The sequence below is a fragment of the Dendronephthya gigantea genome, unplaced genomic scaffold (genome assembly GCF_004324835.1).
Source record: "Dendronephthya gigantea isolate DGI-Jeju-01 unplaced genomic scaffold, DenGig_1.0 000030F, whole genome shotgun sequence".
In the NCBI taxonomy this organism is placed as follows: Eukaryota; Metazoa; Cnidaria; class Anthozoa; order Malacalcyonacea; family Nephtheidae; genus Dendronephthya; species Dendronephthya gigantea.
In genome coordinates this window covers 1049082-1072466 of record NW_021163040.1, presented here as the reverse complement: position 1 = coordinate 1072466, position 23385 = coordinate 1049082, and the positions used below count along the sequence as shown (strand labels likewise).

The window sequence follows — 23385 nt, the reverse complement described above, 5'->3', positions numbered from 1 at the left end:
CGAAAGAAGGCCTTCGAATACAAAACGAACTTTTCGGCCAAAAGAGCTTATTGATGGAGTTGCACCCTAATACCCCTATGTTAGTTCAATAACCTAGATACCAAAATATATAGACAAAAGTAGAAACGGCGAAGTTGGGCTTTGAATGAATATGATCATGAACGAGCGCCGAGCGCGCATGGATCTTCTGTGAAAACCCTTCATTTTCCCTATTGATTTTACCTTTCGCGCTAAACGTGTAATAATTATTACAAGTCTTAGTCTACTGAAAGACTTATACATCATTGATTATGCAATCAATAAAGTATGATGTGATGAAATACGCCATCATAGCATCATCGATATCGGTTCTCGGAGTCAGGACCGCCGAGAGGAATTTTGGGGCCCGGGGCAAAAAAATTTACAACAATATCAAAGAACCTTAGAAATTAAAAAAACAATGACTGTCACTCGTACTTTCGACTAGTGTGCGAATGATACACTGAGCCCAGCATTTTTTAAAGGTGCTTTAACTTTAGGGTCTTTCTTTAGTCGGGGGCTCCATCAGGTTGGAGGCCGCGGCAAACTGCCCCCCTGCCTCCCCCCTCGGCGGTCCTGCTGAGAGTAGTTCGCCATCTTAGATGGCACGAGTTTTTCAACCGACTATATTGTGACTATATTTGTGACAACTTACAAGCCTGGCTGGAAACTTGGAACTTCAACGACTTTCAGATCAGTAGCTATATATTTTTTTGTATTTACATGGATTTACACTGAATCGTCCCGACTCAGCACTTGATAAGTCGTTGTTAAGCTTGGTTGTCTTCTTCATTGAGTGAGCACTGTGAACACGTTGTGAAATACGGGAATTAACCCTCAGTGACCGCGTACTAGATGATTAGACCAGCCTCGTACCCAGGCGCTTTAATTAATAGTAGATATATAACGCAGGGGTGGTTTTCTTTAGCGAGGAAGCATCTGAATCTAATTGAATACTTACAGTAAATAATTATATTGTATTGTATTATATTATATTGTATAATTCATTTGATTGTTTGCATGTTGAAATCTGATTTTCTGCCAAAACAAAGCACACCCACGCTCGCGTTTTTTCCACTGTTTTTCCAGCTTACCTCCATACCATATCTTTTTCGGACTCGATTCGTCGAAATATGGATCAGGGCCTCTTAACAGGATCGGTTTTTGTAGACCTTAGCAAGGCATTTGATACAATTGATCATCAGTTGCTATTGGATAAATTACGAAACTATGGAGTAGAAGATCTTGAAAATGCATGGTTTGGGTTTACAAATTACTTATCGGATCGATCACAGATAGTCAATGTAGGAAATGGAACTTCTCAGCCGTGTGAAGTGCCTTCTGGAGTGCCACAGGGATCAATTTTGGGGGCTCTTCTATTTGTGCTATTTGTGAATGATACAGTGATATTTTACGCATCTAAAGAAGTCTCTGAAATCGAAATGATCTTGAATAGAGAATTATCTGAGTTACATGAATGGCTTTCGAAAAACAAACTTTTTCTCAATGTGAAGAAAACTGAGTGTCTGTTATTAGGCACTGCATGTAGCGGACTTTCTAAAGTCGATAATTTTACCATCACTGTGGGAAATTCTGTTGTTCGTCGAGTGACTGAATTTAAGTATTTGGGTCGGTTATTATGGATGAATGTTTACATTGGAAATCGCAAGTTGATGCAATTTTCTCCAAAGTTAGTAAACGAATTGGTATGTTAAGGCGAATTAGGAATGATATCACGGTAACCTGGAAATGCAGCAGATTCAATGTATAAATCTTTTATATTACCAAATTTTGATTATTGTGACTCAGTGTGGAGTGGTTGCAATAAGGTTGATGCTGAACGTCTTGAGAAATTACAAAACCGTGCAGCCGAAGTTGTTTATTCATGTCGATCAACCCAAGTGATGACGCGATAGCTTTTCTGAGATGGCAACCATTACATAAGAGACGGGAAGGGCACGTGTTAAACTTGGTTAAGAAATCCTTGAACGGAGAAGTGCCCCAATTTTTGATGAACTATTTCACTTTTAATCGTGATACTTGTACTTGCCAAACTAGGCAAAGTAATCAGCTCCACCTACCAAAGGTGAAGACGGAGGGTGCAAAACGATCCTTTTACTATAACGGATGCATAGTGTACAATAATTTTAGAAAGTAGGTTAACCACGTGTCTTTTGGCACAAATGTATATATGTATATATTTGTTATTTCTTAGTAATTCTCTCTATGTAACATAATTAGTATTTTTTATTGCAATTGCAGGACCCCTATTGATACCAGCAACATTTTTTTTTTACTATTCTAAAAAGCGCCTGGGTACGAGGCTGTGATTAGACGAACCGGGTGTCAAGTTTTCAAGATGGCGGATGAAAATGATCTTGTAAACGTAAAGGTAAGTAAAAATTTATTGAACCATGAAGTCAATATCATTTTAATCATACACTCGCGTACTGTACCTTTTATTATACCTATCGATTTGTTCTGATGCAACAACATGGTTTTAATTGTGTCAAATAATTTGTTCATTTGAATACTTTATACGTGTATTCTTAGCCTTAGGTATATTAAAGACTAGTATTTATATGCATATATACATTTTTGCGACGTGGCTATATTGTTAGACTAGCAATATATCGAGGCAAATATATAATTCGATTGGTAATTGGGAAGTAAGAACGTCGACTGTTAAATTTCTTGCTTGAAGGACATTAATATTGTTGAACCACTTATCACTTATATGAGTTATATCTTACAAAAATTTCATTCCACAGCCTATCAACAGGCAACAGTTTTTTAGAGCCCTCACAACAGGAGGAAGCTATATCATGGTCATCAAAATTTTTCTTTTTACTTAACTCTGCCAAATCATTAAGGTTGTCACAATATTTGCAGTGTTCTGGGGCAGTTCTGCTAAGCAAAACCATTAGTAGGATGTTTAAATTCTAATCACATTCACAGTCAATACAGATCTTTCGAAAAAGAGCAAGAGGTCTGTTTCGAGTTACCCAAAAACAAGGCTAGTCAGATTTTCTCTTCTGAATTTAAAGTCATTTGCTTATTTTCTCACTTTTTCGCAGGACCTGTTGCAAGCTACACAAAAACAAAGTTTTTCCAGTCAAACTTTAAAAATATAAAATTGATTTTGAAATTTTGACAGCAGAAAACCTGACTAGCCTTGTTCTCATGTAACTCGTAGCAAGCCTCTTGCTCTTTTGGAATAGGTCAAAACCAGGACTTGGGGCCTAGAGTATTTAGATGGATCCCACAATTGGTATTGCAGTGACTGCAGAGTTACAATACAGTGTCCATTTTGTGAGCATTATAACTACAAAATTGATTTTTATCCAGTAAAATGGCAATGGCTTACAGGTTCCTTCTCATTTATTGAAGCTGTACTCATATTAGACATATAACAATTTTAGATAAATGATGATATTGATCCTGAGAACTTTGGAGGTAAGACTTCTTTGGTTGGAGGTGGATTCATTATTCTTTTTATATCAAGTGTAAAAAAATCCCTATATATTGCTCGGCTGATCTTCAAATTAAGACTTTATAGTTTTTCTAAAAAATCAATTTCATTTATACTGCTTTAGACACTTGCTGCAGTTTTAGATTTTTTTCAAGGATACAACATATATTTTTACTACCTGTTTCGTTGCCTATTTGAAGCATTCACTTATTCTCAGTTTGTTACCATAATCCTAGCAATTACACAACAATTTCCAGGTTTAAAAAAAATTTTAAAAAACCTTGAATTGGTACGTGATTGTCTATTCTGTTTATTTCGTGTTTGCTGTAAGAATGCATTTTATTTTGAGCTTGGTATGTCGTTTTGCGAAGACCTTACCGAATATTTAAAGCTTTACATAATTGTTTTCACTTGAAAGGGAGTTCTTGAACGTGTAATTCGGAGTTTTGATTCACTTAATTAAAACTCTTATAGAGTCAACTGAAATCTGTGCATGAATTCAATAATCGAAAAACAACTTTCGACGTTTAGTATGTACTTGGAGATTTAAATTATTTGCGCTGTTTTGATGTTGTGAAGGTTTAGCTATAGTGAAGTATTAACTTTCACTTAAACTCTGAAAGTCTGTAAACTGCATGCAACATACCTAATGCTGTAGTAATGCAGCAGGAAAATGGGCGATTTCACCTTTACAACTGTGTTTGTTTCCGAAAAATTTGAAACAAGCAAATATTTTGCTTCCTTTGAAATGCGCTGCTGCATGCATGTATTTCTATAGCAGCGATTTTGTATTTTTTAGATTATAAAGAAAAGGGTGATGAAGAGAAAAACATGGACAATTTGGGAAGCATGGGATCAATAGATGACGATGAAGGTAGTCATGGTTCGGGTTACTAACTCAGTCTTTTGGTTTATATAATGACCTACTCTTAGTGATCCTAATCACAATATGCTAAAAGGTCGTTTTTTCTATTCCATTTGCATGAAACACAAGTGAAAACATTAAACATCAGGAAGCAATGTTGGTCATTGTAAGGTGGCAAACATGCAGTAAAAGTGTGTCTATATTTTCTTTCAGGAGGCCATGATGATGATGATGGTGATGATGACAGTGACACCGCTGAGGTAAATGTTTTAAAATTGCATGATCTATCATAGTTACGCTTATGTATACCTGCATAATATGCTGTAGTATGTGATATTCTCTTCAAATGTTATCAATCTTCCTATAGAATATTGCTAAAATGTCTTTCATAGCTTCTTTCGGGGAAAAAGAAGACGCCGCCTTTTTGGACCTTTGAATACTATCAAACATTCTTTGATGTTGATACCGCACAGGTATTATTTTTGTTTCTTTTGTCGTTATTATTTTTGCCCTTTATTTCTCTGCCTTTTTTACGAAGGATTATTAATGTCTAAGTGCTCAATATTCGGGGCAATTTTTGTGAACGGGGAAATCGAACCGATTACCATACATACTGTATATCTGCTGAAAATTGCTTTAGAAAAAATACTTTCCGAATTCCGACAAGTGATTTTACAGACTTTATTCATCGTTGAAGTTTTCTTCACGAGTAGGTCGAAACCATTCAGCTCAATGGGAAAGAACGCCTAGTTGAGAAGTTGAGAGTATTGCCAATCGACCAACTTTCTAAATTGCTGTATTTATTTATCAAAGGTCTTGAGAAGGATACTCGGTTCTATGGTACCTGTCCGAAGGAGAAATTTTCTCACAACACAAATACGATCAAATCCTGATCTATATGGTAATCCTTCTATCGTTATTTCTGATTTTCTGTAGCTATCCAAACTGAAAATTTCCGTTGATGAGATAGAGTATAATTAAGAGCATATTAATTTTAGTTATCATTTAAGTAAGAATTGCACCATATTTAACCTTCACTTTGGTAGCAGAAAATTGCTAGCGGTAATCCTTTGTGGGCAGGGCTCTGTATAGCTAGACCGCTTAATTGGGGGGTGTATATTCTTATACCCATGTTTATATACCGCAGGAACAATAGCGTACAAAAAATCAATCGGGCATAAAACGAATATATACCCCCTATTAGACTTCTAGCTACGGCCCTGTTTGTGGGATATTTATTGCATCATGCTTCTTCGTGGAGTTGAACGGCCTAATTGTTGGCCTGTTAATAAATAATGCATCGCACGCAACAGATGGTCAAAAAACAGGTCACAGAGATACTGCGGTCATCGATTCGAGGCATCCATTTTATACCTCACGTGTAAGTATGTGCATTAATTGGCAATTTTTCCCGTTTTTTTTTTTCAAAGGTCCGTTTTGGGTCTGCGCCACCCTCGTGGTTACCATAGCAATATCGGGAAACCTCGCGAACTATTTGATTCACTCTGGTGAAATCCAATGGGCGTACGACTTTCACAAAAGTAAGTTTCACATTGATATACATAGCAGATATAGCGATTCGCGATATTAGAAATTGTTTAAATATACGGAATGTGCATGTTGATGACAAGTGGTTTCTCTTAACCAAGATGGCCCTATTGCAATGTGCAAGTTTGCATGTACGTAAAAATCAATGATAATTATTTTAGTCACCCTCGCTGCTGTCGCTATATTTGGCTACGCCTGGTTGGTTCCTGTGGCTGTATGGGGTGTGCTGGCATGGCGTGGAAACACTTCGGGGTATTCATTTTTGGAAATAATTTGCGTGTACGGCTACTCGTTGTCTATCTTCATTCCAATATCGGTAGGTTGAAAGCTGCTTAAAGTGTATATTTGAATATATATACAGGGTATCCCAGTAAAAGCTGAACCCGTATATGTGAAATTATATTCATATCGACATAATTATTTTTCACATGCAGCAGTTTAAAACTTATCAAAGCTATGCCTCTGGGAGTTCACATGTTTTGATCTCCTAGATGAATAGCTTTGTGATGTTTTAAACTGCTGTAAAAATAGCGACGTCAGTGTGAATATAATTTTAGCGAATACAAAATTAATTAATTCGGGTTCCGGTTTGGGTCGGTACGTACCTATATGAACAAGCTTTCCCATTGGTTGATGATAACAATAAAACAAATGAACTATAGAAATTGATTTCTAAAAGAACGAATCATAAACACTGATCACTATTGTTACAAAAAGCCAATCACAAAACTCGTTCATATTAGGTAGATACTTACTGTCCGGTTTGCTGGGACACCCTGTACATGGGTATTTATATATTCCGCTTTTGATGACTATTACTATCGTTGTCGGTATTATCGTTGTTGTTGACTTGTAAATATTGTTACCATTGTACATAGGCGTACGAGGCGGAGGGGACTGGGGGGGGGGCGGCAGCCCCCCCAGTTTAGTCAGAAATATTAATTAGTCGGGCAATTTGTATTTACGAGTCGGGCAATTTATACTTAAGTGAATTTGGTCTCCACACTACATAAAATTTTTTAAGAATCCTCAAATATGGTAGAATATGGTAGAATATATACGCTTGCAGCTTGCGTAAACCCGAATTAAAGGAAACGAAAATAATTGAAATAAACATGGTTAATTTTGCAAAATCTCACGCGAAAATGCAGGAAATCACATTTGCGGGTCTCTAATTTTCAAAAAATCGTTCGGGGGGGGCATGCCCCCGGACCCCCCTAGTATGGCACACGCTTTCGGCTTTCTCATCTCGGCTCTCCAAAACACTGACTCTAGCTATGCCGCTGCCTAAACTCGGCATTTCAGCGTTTGTACGTTCCAAAATACCGGGGGAGCAGACCCCTGGACCATCCTTGTTTTTCTCGGTCTTCGGCGCTCGTCGGGCAGAATATCCCCGCCCCCCCCCAAAAATTTCTAGGCCCGTACGCCTATGCCACTGTATCATATATTACATTAAAAAAAGACCAAATTCGAAGTGTGACTTGAAAAGGTTAAAAAAGTTCCTGCATTTCATTCAAAAGGAATTCCTTTTACGTGCTCTTTTTCCAAGGCTCAGAAACATCTGCATCACCTGACATTCGAGTATTGGAAAAAATTCAATTTCGATCTAACATTTTTCCATGAGGAACATTTTCTCTTAGAGCATAGGATTGACAACTAACATTTTTGCTTATTCATTATCTGGTGTTGGTTTTGTAGATATTGTGGGTGATACCGATCGAATTGGTTAGATGGGTCTTGGTTATACTCGGACTTTGTTTATCCGGTAACGTGCATGTTGAAGCATGAGAAACTCTTTAGTTGGTGTTTTTATACGCCAAATATAGTTTTGTAAGTTAGGGCCTGTTTACATGGAGCGAGTTATCCCGGCTAGGTGAGGTAAAAAGCTCATCATATCAAAGGCTTAACCTGATTAATCTCTCATTATATGCAGTTTTCACCTGGCCTAGCCGGAATAACTCGCTCCCTGTAAACAGGCTCTCAAGGCGATTCTCCATCACCGTTCGCTTCACCCGCGCGGGCGAAGCGGCCTTTGAAATTCTGTCCATGCGACCGTGACGGGTCGGAGAATCGCCTTTATTCGTCTATTAAACGGCAAAGATTGATGTATGTATAATAATGCTCTATTTTAGGAGCAGTTTTGGTTTTAACATTTTGGCCTGCAGTAAGGGATGACGACAAGAAGGTAACACAATTTTATGTTTTTTGTTGAATCTCTTTCACGAATAAGTTCAAACGAAAGGCGGAACGCAGAGCAGAACGGTTAGTTTTATCCTGCGACCAGTGCTGTTCCATTGTTCCCCGAGCCCGCGATTCATCTAGTTTTTGCGGGCAGTCTTTTTAAATTCACGTATTGTCAGAGCCTGAAGAGCCTACATGATTAATGACGATACGTAAACATCAGAAGAGCACCTAGATTATCTTAACCTGGGGGGGGGGCAACACTCGACGAACACGTGGCACTTGAAGCGCATTTAAAGAAAGAATATAAGCAATGTCAATGAGAATAAACTGTTTTTACAAAATGGAACGCGATAGGAATTTCTCGGTGAAATGCCTCAAATGTTAGGCGTTTTAGAAGTGTACATAGTTATCGATTGGACGTTTCAGAATTATTTCACTTTAAGCATTAATCAGTGAACTGCAATAAATAACATTTCATTTCACTGACCTTCGTGAGTTTTATCGTTATTTTCATTTCACTGACCTTAATGAGTCTTAAAGTCACTTTAAACGTTAACGATTTATCAAAAAACTTGTAAATCATCGCAACGGCTAAGCAAATTGAGCAAAATTATGCTTTTTACCGACGCTTGTGTATTATTACCGACCGACGTAGCCGCCCCGCCCTTAGTAAAAGTACTTTTTTTAGTTATAAAGATTTACTGTATAAATCGTCAGCCTGCCTATTATATTTTTAGGTAGCTTGGACTATACTGTTCGTGATTTTTCTTCTTCATGGCAGTCTGGCAATTGGTTTCAAGGTATTGAAAAAATAATCTACTAAAACTGGATACATTATGGGGTAACTTGCCTGGGACACCGGATATTTTTTCGGTCGGGAAATTTTGAAAATAGGCTCGGGAAACCTAGGTTGTTCTTCCAGCTTATGCCACGCATGCAGGCAAACTACTTAAGAAACGTAGTGATGCAGCAACATTTGTAGTTGCAGTTATATTATAGGATATACTTATATACTGTTTGTATATCAGACCAGCAAAGCCTCACCTCAGCCCAGGCAGTGAATGCAAATATTTTTAAGGAAAATTTGTGTAAACTAATTCATATCGTTTCCCTTTCCTATGTTGTAGTTGTATTTTTTCCACGCTCCTCCATCAACGACGGAGGTAAAAGCCAAAAACTTGCCGACACCACGACCAAGTGAATCCCACGTAACACATCCCAAAACCAAACCAACAACGAGGCAAAAAACATGGAGGAAAAAAACAATTGCGACGACAACGGAGAAAAACCGTATAGCTACATAAAGTTGTGTGATAACAATTTTGTTATCCGTGCATATGCGGTTGTGAAGTTAGACATACTTAAATGTATCGTGCGCAATGTAGATAAGATATTAATTCCAAGTTTGGGGAGCAAAAACAAACAAACCATTCTTCCACGGAAGACGAAAAGTTGTCGATTTATTAAAAATAGAATTTGGAATGAATTTGGTATTCCTGTCCGAAAAAATTTTCTTCGATGCAAATAATCACTCTAACGCGGGGGGTATAGAAAAACAAAACACATTCGCACGTATTAGCCAAAGTTCAAATTGTATTTGCATTATTCAAAATTATATGGCAGCAAGTTTTCAAAAACTTCGTACATCGTTATTCGGCAGGCAAACATATATTTTTCTCATGCACGTGCATTCATGCAACCGTGATCACAAGCCCCTACGTTATGTCACGCGATCCCTTCGGTCCTCAGATCAAACGCCCGACAATCAAAGCTGTTCCATGCTACTGCCATGGAGAAACGGCCCGAATCTGTACACGAATTACCGATTATATACTATATAGCTTTCGGCCGATTGAGGGCGAGTCTTGCTAGGATATAAGCGGGCTTCGCGCCTAAGATGGCTAATGGTCGGGAAAATCAACCTTAACTGTAGCTTTGGATATACACTAAAATCCGCGTAGGAAGAAATTCAAGTTGTTCTCATCTTTGCATCGCATTTCCCGGCGTGCTCTCCCCATAGCCACTGCCCCCGTGCATGTTATACGGACCATGGTTGCCAACAATGTAACCACCCTGCATTCCGTTCATTAGCATGCCGCCAGATGTCAGTACTTGCCCTAGAAACAAACGCGAAATGTGCTATCATACTCCGCTTGTATTTTTGATTGCACTTGATCAAATGTACCGTACTTGCACAAAGAGCACGACTATTGTATGACTTTATTAAGGTCTGTTCACAAGGTCAAATTTTGTCGGATCCAATTCACTTCCGACAGTTGTTACTGTAACACATTCCTTTCCATACGTCAGAAGTGAACTGGTCAACAAAATTGGATCGTGTTAACAGACCTTACAATAAGGTTTTCTTACAACTTACCGGTTGTTTTTCGGGCTAGAGGATAAAAAGGTACTACCTTCCCAAGGGGAGGGGTAAAATTAACAGAAATACCTTGAAGGCCTAAGGCATTAACACCACTCATTCCAAAACCAGCATTGGACGGAACGACACCATTACTAAGAACTCCGCCTGCCGTCAGATCGTGGTTTACAATGTTCAGAGATGAACCGACGTTGTTAGGTATACTGGACCAATATGTCTCTGTAGGCGAAGTTGTATTGCTACCTGTGGGTGGGTTAGTCTGCGCACCAGTATATCTGAAGTACGGATTCTTTAGGTCCAGGACGTTACGAGAGATAATATTCGATCCATCTACTGTTACTTCTATTTCAACGTCATAACTTTGTCTGAAATTTGCAGCAGTGGTTTTAGTGTTTACCAATCTTGTTAGATTTCAAGCGCGCAATGCGTGACGGTAGTTGATTATCAAACAAATTTGAGTTGCGATATTGCTTTGCTAGAAGCGATTTTGTTTGTAAGAAAACCTTGCCGATTCTTTTTGCCCCTTTGTTAAACTAAATCGCTCCTGAACATAGCGAAATAACAACTTAAATTGACCTTGATTATCAACTACCGTCACGCATTGCGCGCTTGAAAGCTAGTAGGGAAAAGGTCTATCACAGTGCGTATACAGATTTAAAATCTAACAACAATCCTTACTTCTTATTGGCAACCAGTAAGACGTGCCCTCGTAATATCTGCCCAGTCCTCACATGAACCGGGTGAGGTAGCAAGCATCGAACCTGTGTTCAAAAGTGAATTATTTGATAACATGTGAGATTAGTATAAGAAACACGAACTTGCAAGGGGTGAACATGGAACCTGTAAATTTCATACTCGGCTAAAGTCTCTGTTGAATCTTTTTGTGTACGTCTACACAAAACAGAGTGAGAACAATTGACCAAAAGAATCACGTAGCAAAAAGTTCCATCATCAAGCTTGTTAAATCATTCAACTGAATGTACTGCCGAAGTATTTACACAGAAAAAAATTTCAGATACGTCATGGAGCGTGGGTAAATTTGCATTTTTGCATTTGCATTCAAAAACATTCAGACCAGGTTTTTATTGACTCTACGGTAATCAATGTTTAGATATAGAGATGTATGTATAAAGCAGCAATTATTCAAAGTTCTTTCATACCATTAAAATATACATGATTCGACAAAACGATTTAACCAGATTGGTGTAATGCGGGTAGACATATTCGCAAGAAGAGCATGCATGCAACCAAGTTATCTAAACGCTAGTGCTAGCAAAATAAAAATCCAAGAACATATATAGTTGCATCGAGACTAGAAATATACAGAGGTTGGAAATTTAATTTCGCTTGCAGAAAATACATGCAATTTGGTACAAATGTCTTCTTCATCAATCAAGACGAATTATGATAAGAGCGTTGTCAGTAGTGGCAGCCACTAACATGACCAGCCCAATTACAATACTCGAAAGCTTTAGATGATAACCGGCAAAGCCTTATATAAATGAACTACATTGGTATGAAACGGTGACAAAAGAATGAATTCGCAACGTTTCCTCCACTGTTAAACAAAACGAACACAAATCGTATATCGAGGTACCACTGACAGAGGTATTTGAAACACTGAACAGATAGTGGGTAGAAAATCTTCATTTCCTATTGAGCCCTTATATTCATGAATATACCTTGTATAGCTATTCAAATACCTGGTACCAGTGGGTTAGAGGTTCTTGTGGAGCTGTGGATAGCCACACGGATCGCCTGAAAATGTTACGTTCATTAGTTTACCACAGGCTATACCACATGACCATATTGGTTATCAGGTCGTATGTATACCAATCGAGTATTTGTACCTATACGGTACGTTTGTTGCTCAATTTGCTCAACCACAACAGCAGGTAAAACCAGCGCTATCATATAGTCAAGCTTTAAAGAATCGGCCCTTCTAGGTTATCCTAGGTTTACGAAAGTAAAAATTTAAGTTCCCCAAATTAACAGCTACAAATGTTTAATATGTCCTATATATATCAATGTAGAATCTTTAGAAACTGTGCACTTTTAAATCAACGACCTTGCAGAATGCATATAAAATACAGAATAACGAGTCAAAATTGGAATAATTGCATGGTTGCTTCAATTAGAAATTGAGAATCAATTGAAAATATATAAATATTGTATAAGGCTGCCATACAAAATCGATTAGGAGAAAAACAGAGAATAGTGAACTGAATAGCGAATGATCTAGGAAGCTCTTTTAATACCTGATGCTATGGTACCATTGAATAGCTCAATAGCAACGTTAAGACAACGAAAAAGCCAAACACAGGCATGCCCGAATATTTTGAGAATATGCATTCAATTAATTTTACCAACTCTATATTTCCACATACTGTGGCATGCCAGTGATTTACATGCAACTTCGCCCTTGGTATATACCATACATAGTTGCCAGAATATAACAATTAACAGTGAATGCTGCTTGCACGTGTGGATTTGTTTTATAGTATCGTCTATTGTAACTCTCTTGCGTGTTTAGTAAAAAAGTTCACATCCAGTACTATTCTCACTATGTCTCCACAGGGGAGATAAATACGTTGTATTCACAAAAGTGAGATTACAACGTCTCAAATGTAATTTTCATGCATTTTCATGGAAAACCTTTCTAATGTTGCATGTTTATTCAGAATTATACGAATCGAGCCCCATTAAGCCCAACGAGTAGAACAGAAAAAACCCACATGAATAAATATAATATTAGGACGATGCATTTGCGCTTACGTTACCTTGACAGAACATTCGATGAAGTTGAACATATTGTATGTCGTGTAAAAACTTACGTCGTTCCATGGAATTCCACGTCAAACCAGAAAGCCAAGCCATGGACATTCCCAGCCGTCAGAGCAGTGAAGTTCAGTGGGATGTGTATTCTTAAATGGAAAATGAAAAAGAAATTACATGCATGGTAACTAAGTCAGGTAAAGAAGACAGTCCTGCGTGGGGAACGAGAAAAGGTTTGAAATCAGGTATTCTATTTTAGGTCATGACGTCATATTATTGAAAATACCACACTGAAAAGTGGCGCTGCATGTAAAGATTTCCTATCAAAATCACTGGAAATTTTTGGAAGTCCATATTATGGAAATAGTATGGGAATAATATAAAAGTTTAATATCGATATACTAAATGCAATTTCCATACTAAGGTTATATAGTATATGGAAATAATACATATGAGGATATGCTCTAGCACATTTATAGTGAAACCACTTTAAGTTCATATAGAATGAAAGAACATTTTTTTTATTTTTCATTTGCTTTTTTACTATTCACGTTAAAAGGTTTCTAAGCTCGTGAAAAGCTAAGTTAATTGTTTAGTTCATATCTTCTAATAAAAATGGAATGTCTTTAAAACATATCAAAAAGAACCTCAACATGCACAATTGGGTAATATGGAAGTTTTATGCAACAACAATGAGTTCAATCAATTTTCACGGCCTGCATGGTCAAACGATAAAAGCTTTGCTCCAGAATTGACAGGACTGCTAAACTTTAAGTGTAGGTATCGGATGATAAACTTACATTGTAGGCTAGAGTAAATTCGTACTAACCTGTGCAAATCCTCCTCGGTGCTAGTTAAAAAGTCTATTTTATGAGTGATAGGTTTCGCCAGCAAAATCTGTACATCAAATGTATCCTACAGTGAAAAATTACGGAACTATAGAAACGTACAGTGGATTCACTGTATATTAACTACGTAGTTACGACGTCAAATTTAGGATATGTAATGGACCACTTGCATCATGGACCAACTTTTGATTTAGGCGACAAAAAGGAAGAGGGCATACTAAACTTAGTATAAATTGCCAAGTTTCGCAGCAAAGAATTTTAAGGTACCGAGGATATAGCCAAGCGAAGTTGGCAAATTTTGCACGCCAATGAATATATTATGGCCGAAACAGTGTAACTAAATTAGGCTCCGTTTACACATTGTAAGTTGGTTTATTATGCAAGTGGTCCATTAAAGACTCTAATATTTGCACCGCACGAGCCAACATCATCAAACTGAATGCCACAAAGCAAATATCTTACAACAATGGGCTGTTTGAAGTATTCTTCGACCGCTTTTTCTCGTAAATGTGTAAGATTGACTCCATAGAACGATGGTTGGAACCTAAAAATGCCGAAATGCATTATGGATGGGTGTGAATACGTATGCCTACATATAGGAATTGAAATAATCATACCAGAAATTCGCTTTTGAGTAATGTTCCATATACAGTGCGTCATCCATGAATGGTGCTACGAACATGTTACCTTGACTTGGAAACATTTTGCCTATAAAAATGACGAAGCTATATTGTATTATCCACAATGAGACTTCGCCGTAGCCAGCATGCAGACATTTCACAAACAGGTTTTTACAGTTTTCAGGACTACATCTTAATCATTCTGTTGCAAAATAACTACATACTATATACAGCAGGTAGGACACACTTTAACTTTTCTGATGAAGGCCATTGGGTTGAAACGTCGAGAAGTTATTTTGTCTAGTTTAGGCAGTCATTAGATCTCATTTTTAACGAGCAAAATGCATACGATGGCTGAATAGTAAATAAATCACAGATACACCAAGACGCTTAAAGTCTAGACTTTAGGTTTATAGTGTCTGTCGACGCAAAATCTCGGCATTGCAAAGGTCATGATCAAAATTTGCATCGATTCACTTAAACTTATCAATTATTTGTTGAAAAATTGATCAATTGCAAACAGCGTGCATGAGTCAATCAACAACATTTTTCATTTTAGTGGTTGTCGACTGTAGTTTTTAGGCAAACGTATTGATAAATCTTAGACAGTGACTTGGAATACAATGATAATGACAGTATACTGTAGGATAATTTCCTATAGGATAATTTCTTAAAGCGTCAATGTTCGCTTATCTCACCACGTGTTGTTAATTTTAGTTAATGTTCTTGTTCATATAGTAGATATAATTATACCGACAGTAATTACCAAAAAACATATTAGGATTATTGTTGTCACAAGCCGAAAATGCCGCCCGCATGTATTGCATATGAATCAGCTGTCCCTTCCCCTTCAAGAATTTCATCGTTTTAATATTTATTTATACTATCGTAAACCTGTTGAACATACCATCAGGTTTCAACCATTTCTTCGCATGTAGAAAACTCTCAAGCATCCTTTCATTAACAAGCATGTACCCCATTGGTTCAGATATAATCATGTCGACTTTTTCGGGAATGTCCACCTATATACACAATTTATACAATAAACAACAATTCCAAATTCGCAAGAGTGCCAGAATATTGGTAAAATAGAGGCGTTTACTTATATTTTCTGTTGATTTGGAAATTCGTCAAATATTTTGGGAAACCCTTGAAAAACCTCCTACTTCCTGTTCATTAACCAATCACGACGGCCCAAGAACAAATTAAAACTTGATTGGTTAATGAAATCCCCAATAAGAATTGCTCAATAATAATAAAAGGCAAAAAATAATTGATCTGCGAAAGAATGGTCCAAATATTCCTAATACAAGACGCCTGCTCAGGCGTTCACTCGGGCTACAGTTATCTCGGTTGAGCTTGTAACGCCTAATTTTTGGTGTTATGGCATGTTCGTGACATCCTCGCGAGAAACGATCCTAGGACGATTTCGATTCGTTCAAAGACAAAGCATACTATAGGCTGTAAGCCGAATAGTAAACTCTCAATTATAAACTGACATTCTTTATCGCATTTCTCAATGTTATCTTTCAACGAACATGTAGCCAAAGGTTAGAAATATTCTGACATCGTAAATCATTGCATGTTTTCGATATTCTAGACATGCACAAATTAAATATACTGCACCTCCTCTAACTTGCCAGCAATAACATGCAGTTTGTCTTTTAATCCATTTGCTTTAGTCAAAGTCTACACAAAGAAGAACGTTGATTAAAAAGTTTTCTTGGGTAACGATTATAGAACACGTAAACTATACAGGGTTTTCATTAACTTTTATATAAACTCGTCTGGGGTCAAACTAAAGAGGGTTTCTATAAAACTAAATCTGTTTTCATTCGGAATTGAATGCATGCTCAAAGTAAAAAGGAAAGACACTGTGAGAAAACACACATTGCTGTCAGATGATAGCCAATGCAGTTTTCTGTTTTCATGTTCTACAAATTATGTAATTCATCAGTTTCACTAGTATGGCTATAAGTCTACATCATCTGTGTATAGAGACACTTTTATATCTCGCGTTAAATGCATTAAGTGGCGTTTATAGCTCAAATGGATCTATTCAAATTAATTTCAATTTTTCGACTGAAAGATTTTCGTTACCAATTTTCAAGAACCGACTAGTCGGCAGCAGATCAAACGTTAGTAATAATTCTAAAATCCAGAAAGAAGCCGTTCATTGTAAGACCACGGCTTCCAAATAAACATATCAACTTCATCATTAATCATACTTAATAATCTGAGTTTTATAATTTCATTTTATGGCGAAATCTGCCATTTACATATTCCATCAATATCTGTTCTTTTATTTTATTTATCAACAGCGTTTTTTATGCCTGTATAGATTCGTGTTTTTCCAAACGAGCCAAGGAGCCCATCAACTTCACAGCCTGTGATTGGCTAATAGCCATGTGTGAAATCGTCATGTCCAACGTGTGACGTCATAACGTGTGATACGACTTTTTTCTTGCACGTCACTACGTCATAACGTGTGATAAATACTCGTATCCCACGTTATGACGTCACACCAATGGCGAAAACATTAACGTCCGAAAGGAGCGGGAATGTGAAATCGAAACAAATTCAAGTGAACAATTCAAAGTTGTTATGGTTCATTCTTTTAAAAAAATAATAAAACAACGGTTTTCACATACGAAGAATTATCAAGCCTTAGTTTGTCATTATCACCCCAGCTTCGGCTGATAACCACAAACTTCGGCTTAATAATTCTTCATATCATGTTCAACCTCATTGAATAATTGTTACTTATTGCACTTATACGCTGCAACTACACTGCATGGTATATTTAAAATTTACGAAGATTAGCAATATATACAGTACATATATTCATTACCTCGCAGTGCATTGCCATTGTGCTGGCTTCAATAGCGTAAACTTTCTTTGCTCCCGACTGAATGGCAAAAAACGATAAAATGCCTATAAAATGAAAGATTCTTGCCATAAGACGAGAAATTTGATGGCTTCGATACATGGAGGTTTTCATTAGCTACATTACTGCCATTGGATGAATTCGTCTAAGGTTTATAGTGTAATTGAGAGTTGGCGTCAGTCTACTTTAGAGTATGGAACTTCTTGTATATATGTATATATATATATATATATATATATATATATATATATATATATATATATATATATATATATACAGTATTGGAATAAAATATGGAAACATCTTATAAAATATCCATTAATAAGACATTCCGTGATATTTTCTGTGACATGCAAACAAATCTTATTGTAACTCAAGAATTGTATGTAATATTAGTATAAGAAAAAGACAAACGCTAGACTTCCACACAGTTGAACTTTAATACTTAGTGTGAAGCCCTTTAGCTTTACACAGTTCATTGACACGACTGGGAACACTGTCATAAAGTTTTTGGATAAAGGCAACAGGAATAGTTCTCCAGATGTCCTGCAACACCTCCCACAGCTGCTGCAAGTTTGCAGGAGCTCTCTTCACTTTCTCCTGCTCCATGTACGTCCACACTTGCTCAATGATGTTCATATCTGGACTCTGGGCCGGCCAGTCTAGGACAGTCAAACTGCCATCTCGTGTCTTGTTTTCCAGGTATCGTTTGACTACCCTTGCTGTATGCTTGGGATCGTTATCTTGCTGAAAAACGAAGCTGTTGCCAATAAGAGCCCGCCCAGTGGGCACAGCGTGGTGGATGAGTATCTGCTTGTACCTGGCTGCCGTTAGGATGTCAGTGATCCTGTACAGACTGCCCACCCCACTGTACGTAATGGAACCCCAGACTTGTAGAGATCCTCCGCCATGCTTCACGGTTGGTAAAACGCAGTTTTCCTTGTACCTCTCCCCTTTTCGTCGCCGCACATACTGCCGCAAATTGTTTCCAAACAGTTCAAACTTTTTCTCATCTGTGAACATGACTTTTCTCCATTGGTCGGACGTCCACTGTTTGTGCTTTCTGGCCCATAACAATCTTTTCTGCTTGTTGCCCTTTCGCAGCAAAGGTTTTCGCACAGCTACATAACCTCCAAGACCACCAGCTGTCAAGGTCTTTCGAACCAGCCTTGAGGACACTTTTTTCCCTGTCGCAGCTTCCAGATTTCCTGCCAGCTCCTTACTGGACATTCGTCTGTTTCTTAATGACGTCACTTTCAGGTACTTTTCGTCTGATTTTGACAGTTTTTTCTTTCTTCCTCTTCCTGTGGTGTTTCTGAAATTGCCATTCCGTTCATGACGCTGGACACACTTATACACTGTGCTCGGCGACACATTCATCCTGTCAGCAATCTTCCTGAATGAGTAGCCTTCATCCCTCAGAATCTTCATTTGTACTCTCTGTACTCCTGTTGTCTCTCTCCCAGGGGCCATTCTCTTCTTCTTTGTTGTGAACTTTTACCAATGGGCACTAACGTAGTACATGCACTTAGTATTTATTCACTGAATCTGTGTCCCACGATTGTGGTAGTTTGTTAACCTAATTTATTAGCTAAATTTTGTTATAATTCAAACCTAACTTCAGTGTTTCCATATTTTATTCCAATACTGTATATATATATATATATATATATATATATATATATATATATATATATATATATATATATATATATATATATATATATATATATATATATATAATCGTTCTTCGATAACACTAAAAATAGTGCTCAATACTAAAAAGTAGAGCTATATTATTTAAAATCTTAAAACTATGATGTTTGTTCGCTAATCAGAGTTTCACTATCTATATAGATCGATCATCAGGCGATTATGTCCGTTTAATGTGGTCTCGATACCCGATGGCTATCCTCCCGGAAACTCGCGTTGTAATCTTTGTATTGAACAGAAACTTTGTGTCATGAAATCAAACCATGAAAACTTATTAAATAAACGATCGGAACTGTTTAGGAAATGTCCACATAATGACCGGTAGAAAGCTAGAAAATTTCATCGCGCGCGTGCAGCAAGATAAATTGAATATCAAGAAACCAAGCGAGAGAATTAAACCACATTAAAAGGACATAATCGCCTGATGATCGATCTACATAGATCGTGAAACTCTGAGTAGCGAACAAACATTGTAATTTTAAGATTTCGAATAATATAACTCTACTTTTCAGATCTGTATACATATAGAGAGAGAGAGAGCTAAAAGAGAGAGAAGGGGAAAAATATCAACCATTACAAACCATCTAACAATCATTATACTATTAATCATGTAAGCCAAATTAGCACCCACACTAACCACAGCGCAGGATTTGCAAAGTCATAGTAGGTCTATGCATATATCCTAACTACATTTAGCCACTAATATAGGTCCAATATAAACAGATGTATACCTGTACCAGCGCCCACATCGAGGACAACCTTTAAAAATAAGCAAAACCTTCAGTGTCAACGTTTCTGCTAAAACAATCGGAAAGGGTTTCTTGTAATCAGGAAATCAGGGGGGCTACTTTCATATTGCCAAAGGGTTATAAATTTCGAAATGTAAACATGTAGGAAAACACGCGGATTTGCTGCTTATTTATTTAGCGTAAGATAACGTGTAGTACAAAAATTACCTTATCTTTAAAATCCACTTCATTTTGGAGCATAGCTTTTTGATACGTAGATGTCCGAATGTAATCCTAAAAAAATGGAACTATTCTGGTAAAAAAGTGGACGTATGAGGGTATATATATAATATATTGTATTTGTTATGCAGTCTATCTACTGACACAACATAATCGCATTTGTATAATTTTGATAACTTTGTATGCTATTGAGATATAATAAGACAATGGTGGGATGATGGTAAAAAGTATTACTTCCCAAGGCTCAATAGACATATATAACCCTTCATCTATCTAAATAAAGTAATAAACACAAACACAGATCTATGAACTTTAAATTATCTGTGTAAATCTACATCATTTAGATATTTCTTCACATAACTGACGTACAAGACCTTGTTCACAGTTCTTAAAAACTCTGTTGTCTTGTTGGTATAATTTTGTATATGTTTGAGTTACATAACAAGAGGGGTTTGAACAGGCCTGACACTTTGCATGACATACCTGCATCATATTTTGTTGTTGAGAAAGATATCCATAAAACTAAAGTAAAATAGATACCGTATTAATTAACACAGTTTAGTACGTAAAGCAAGTAAATGACAAGTATAATGTGCATTTGTATTTTAAAAAATACAGGCAGGGGTTTGAAAGAGTGACAATGACATTCATAATTTTAGCCATACTTCAAGATACAGTATGTTGATGGAAATTATGGTTAAAGCATGCAAAACCTTTTCAATTTGCTGATCATCAATTGAAGATTTTGGAACAAATATCTTTATATAAAGGCAAATGTGAGGGAGGTGTCCTACTGTTATAATTCATACCTGGAAATACTGTACAGCTGAACTTTCTTCAGTCCTTTCTGAAAACACAGATTCATGCGAAGAGCCAGTACAGTCAGATATGACTCGTTTAAAATATGTCACATCTATATAACAGAAACAAGAAGCTTTTTCATTGATTGATAAGTTAATCTATTTTATTTACCCTTCAAGGCAGTTTTAAATTTACCAGAATAAATACTTCCTAAATGTGTGTCACAATATACATGTACAACAACAATTAAGTTTGGGGATTGACAGCATATCAGTTGTGTATAACAACATTATTTCCAGATAATCAAATCTTGATTTCTCTGGCAAACACTAATACTGTTTAAACCACAATTAGCACATCAAACATATCATCTACATTGCATTTATGCATTATTAGTATTGTTGACAGCCAGATATTCAACATATTCTCAGAATTAGTAGGATGACTTTCCTCACAAAAATAGCAACACTTTTTTACCCATTTAGTAGGTAAACAAAACTATAATAAAATTCACAACTTAATTGTCATGCACCTAATAAACATGCCAATTTGATTATGCAACATTTTCCTGGAAATGCACCTAGATGCATCTTTAATAGCATTTTACTTAGTTATATTTTAGTGTTCTGTGCATTGATGCATGCCAGCATGCTGCTCTTTCAGTGATATCTGTCAATGTCTCTAACTCAAGTATTTCTTGTGAACACATCAAGATTGCATGGGTATGTTATTGACTGTATTGACACCTAATTTGAGTACATAAAAGGCACCTAATTTGAGTACATAATAGGAGAAGTACCCAGGCTATTTCACACAGTTGAAAATGACTCGCTAAAACTGTTCATGACATGAAGACTAATTTCATAAAGAAAACAGGGCTTCAGCTGGTAATCTACCCAAGAATATATATATATTAATTATTTCACTCTATTAATGCCTCAGGATTTTACTTCATTAATTGCCCTGTTGTGATCACAAATAAGAATATGTCAAACATGAGCGCCAGCGTTGCAGTTTATGGGGTTAAACAATAACTACAGGAATGTGTTTATTTTTAATATTCAAAATATGGCGGCTGAACACACGAGCAACATGGTGGGAGATAAAATCGCTTGAAGCTAGCCATCACGTTTTACATGGATATATCTTATTATTTACACAGGAAAACGTATGAACCGAAAACGTACCTTGCTTTTTGGGAAAACATATCACCGGAGAGAAATCCTTCAAGTTGAAAATATAAAATCGTTCGCCGGCATGAAAATGGCCCGTTTCTCGATTTACAGGGAATCCCAACACGCTCTGATCGCCTGTGGAGACGAGCAGAAAGATAGTATATTGGTCTTGACACAGACATTACACTAGAATATGACTAAATATTCATCACGATGACGATTTTACTTGACGAGGTCCATACATACCGTCATGTATGTCGACCGAACACTGTGTGTCATTATCCGACCATATCACTACATCTACCGGCCTGTCGTGGATTTTAGCGAAATCGCCGTCCTTGTTCAAAACCTTTAGTGTACAAGCTTGAAAGGCACAGAGCTTTCGACGAGACGGTTGTCCATCCATCGAATTTTCCTCCATCTTTTATATAAACATGAGCTGAAGTGGGAAGTGCGAGAAAGGAATAAAAGATCGTCAATGTGATTATGAGTGCGTGTTCACTTCGTGGGACCACGTGCTATCAGGTTCGTGACAACATATCGTGTTCCACCCAGTGGTTCCACCAGTGTGGTTCCACTGATCTCACCACATCTCATAAGCCGTGTTTTTTAAACACTAGAGACTGGCAATACTGAAATTAGTGAAAACTGAAATGCATAAATTAATCCCGCCCCAAGAATTATGGTGTACCAACATGCATTGCCTGAAATTCGAGAGACGCATGCACGTCGCCCGTCCGTCATAGACAACAGGATTTTACTTTATTTTGACTTTTCGTAACAATGGCTTAATCCAATTTCAATGTTTTAGACATCCTCGTCCCCAGGGCCACAGACTTTTCACTTTGCGCGCGGTGTTGGGCACGCAACTGCGCACGGCACACTGAGCTATATTAAATTCCTGGAGGACCGGCTCGTCATTTTTCGGTAACTTCGCCGCCATCTTTTTGGCGACACGATTTGGCCGCGAGCCGGTCCTCCAGGAATTTAATATAGCTCAATGGCACGGCACAACCTCGTACCCAGGGTCTTTACAAGGCCTTCCAAATAGCTATATGTTTAATTAAGCGATGTGTCTTATATTTCTGAGGTTAATTTTAATTATTAAAATTATTTTCCGTGTTGTACTTA

The 23385-nt window shown here is 37.1% G+C and overlaps 2 protein-coding genes across 2 annotated transcripts; one reads left to right on the top strand and one right to left on the bottom strand.

The window, feature by feature from the left end:
* The first annotated feature begins 2367 nt into the window (after positions 1-2367).
* LOC114524186 (protein YIPF1-like) lies at positions 2368-9715 on the top strand. The gene is made up of 12 exons (XM_028545313.1): positions 2368-2410; positions 3441-3474; positions 4290-4364; positions 4569-4615; positions 4748-4828; positions 5169-5256; positions 5786-5896; positions 6065-6219; positions 7602-7668; positions 8036-8088; positions 8825-8887; positions 9215-9715. The coding sequence occupies exons 1-12, from the start codon at positions 2378-2380 to the stop codon at positions 9389-9391; spliced, it is 984 nt and encodes a 327-aa protein (XP_028401114.1). The 5' UTR covers positions 2368-2377; the 3' UTR covers positions 9392-9715.
* On the bottom strand, positions 9667-22776 carry LOC114524184 (histone-arginine methyltransferase CARMER-like). The gene is made up of 17 exons (XM_028545312.1): positions 22501-22776; positions 22267-22389; positions 21088-21191; positions 20762-20800; positions 20267-20332; positions 20042-20069; positions 17562-17644; positions 16337-16399; positions 15618-15732; positions 14708-14798; positions 14553-14634; positions 14072-14157; positions 13302-13391; positions 12171-12225; positions 11146-11228; positions 10537-10832; positions 9667-10204 (listed from the first exon to the last, which is right to left on the bottom strand). The coding sequence occupies exons 1-17, from the start codon at positions 22673-22675 to the stop codon at positions 10068-10070; spliced, it is 1716 nt and encodes a 571-aa protein (XP_028401113.1). The 5' UTR covers positions 22676-22776; the 3' UTR covers positions 9667-10067.
* Between the last annotated feature and the right edge of the window lie 609 nt (positions 22777-23385).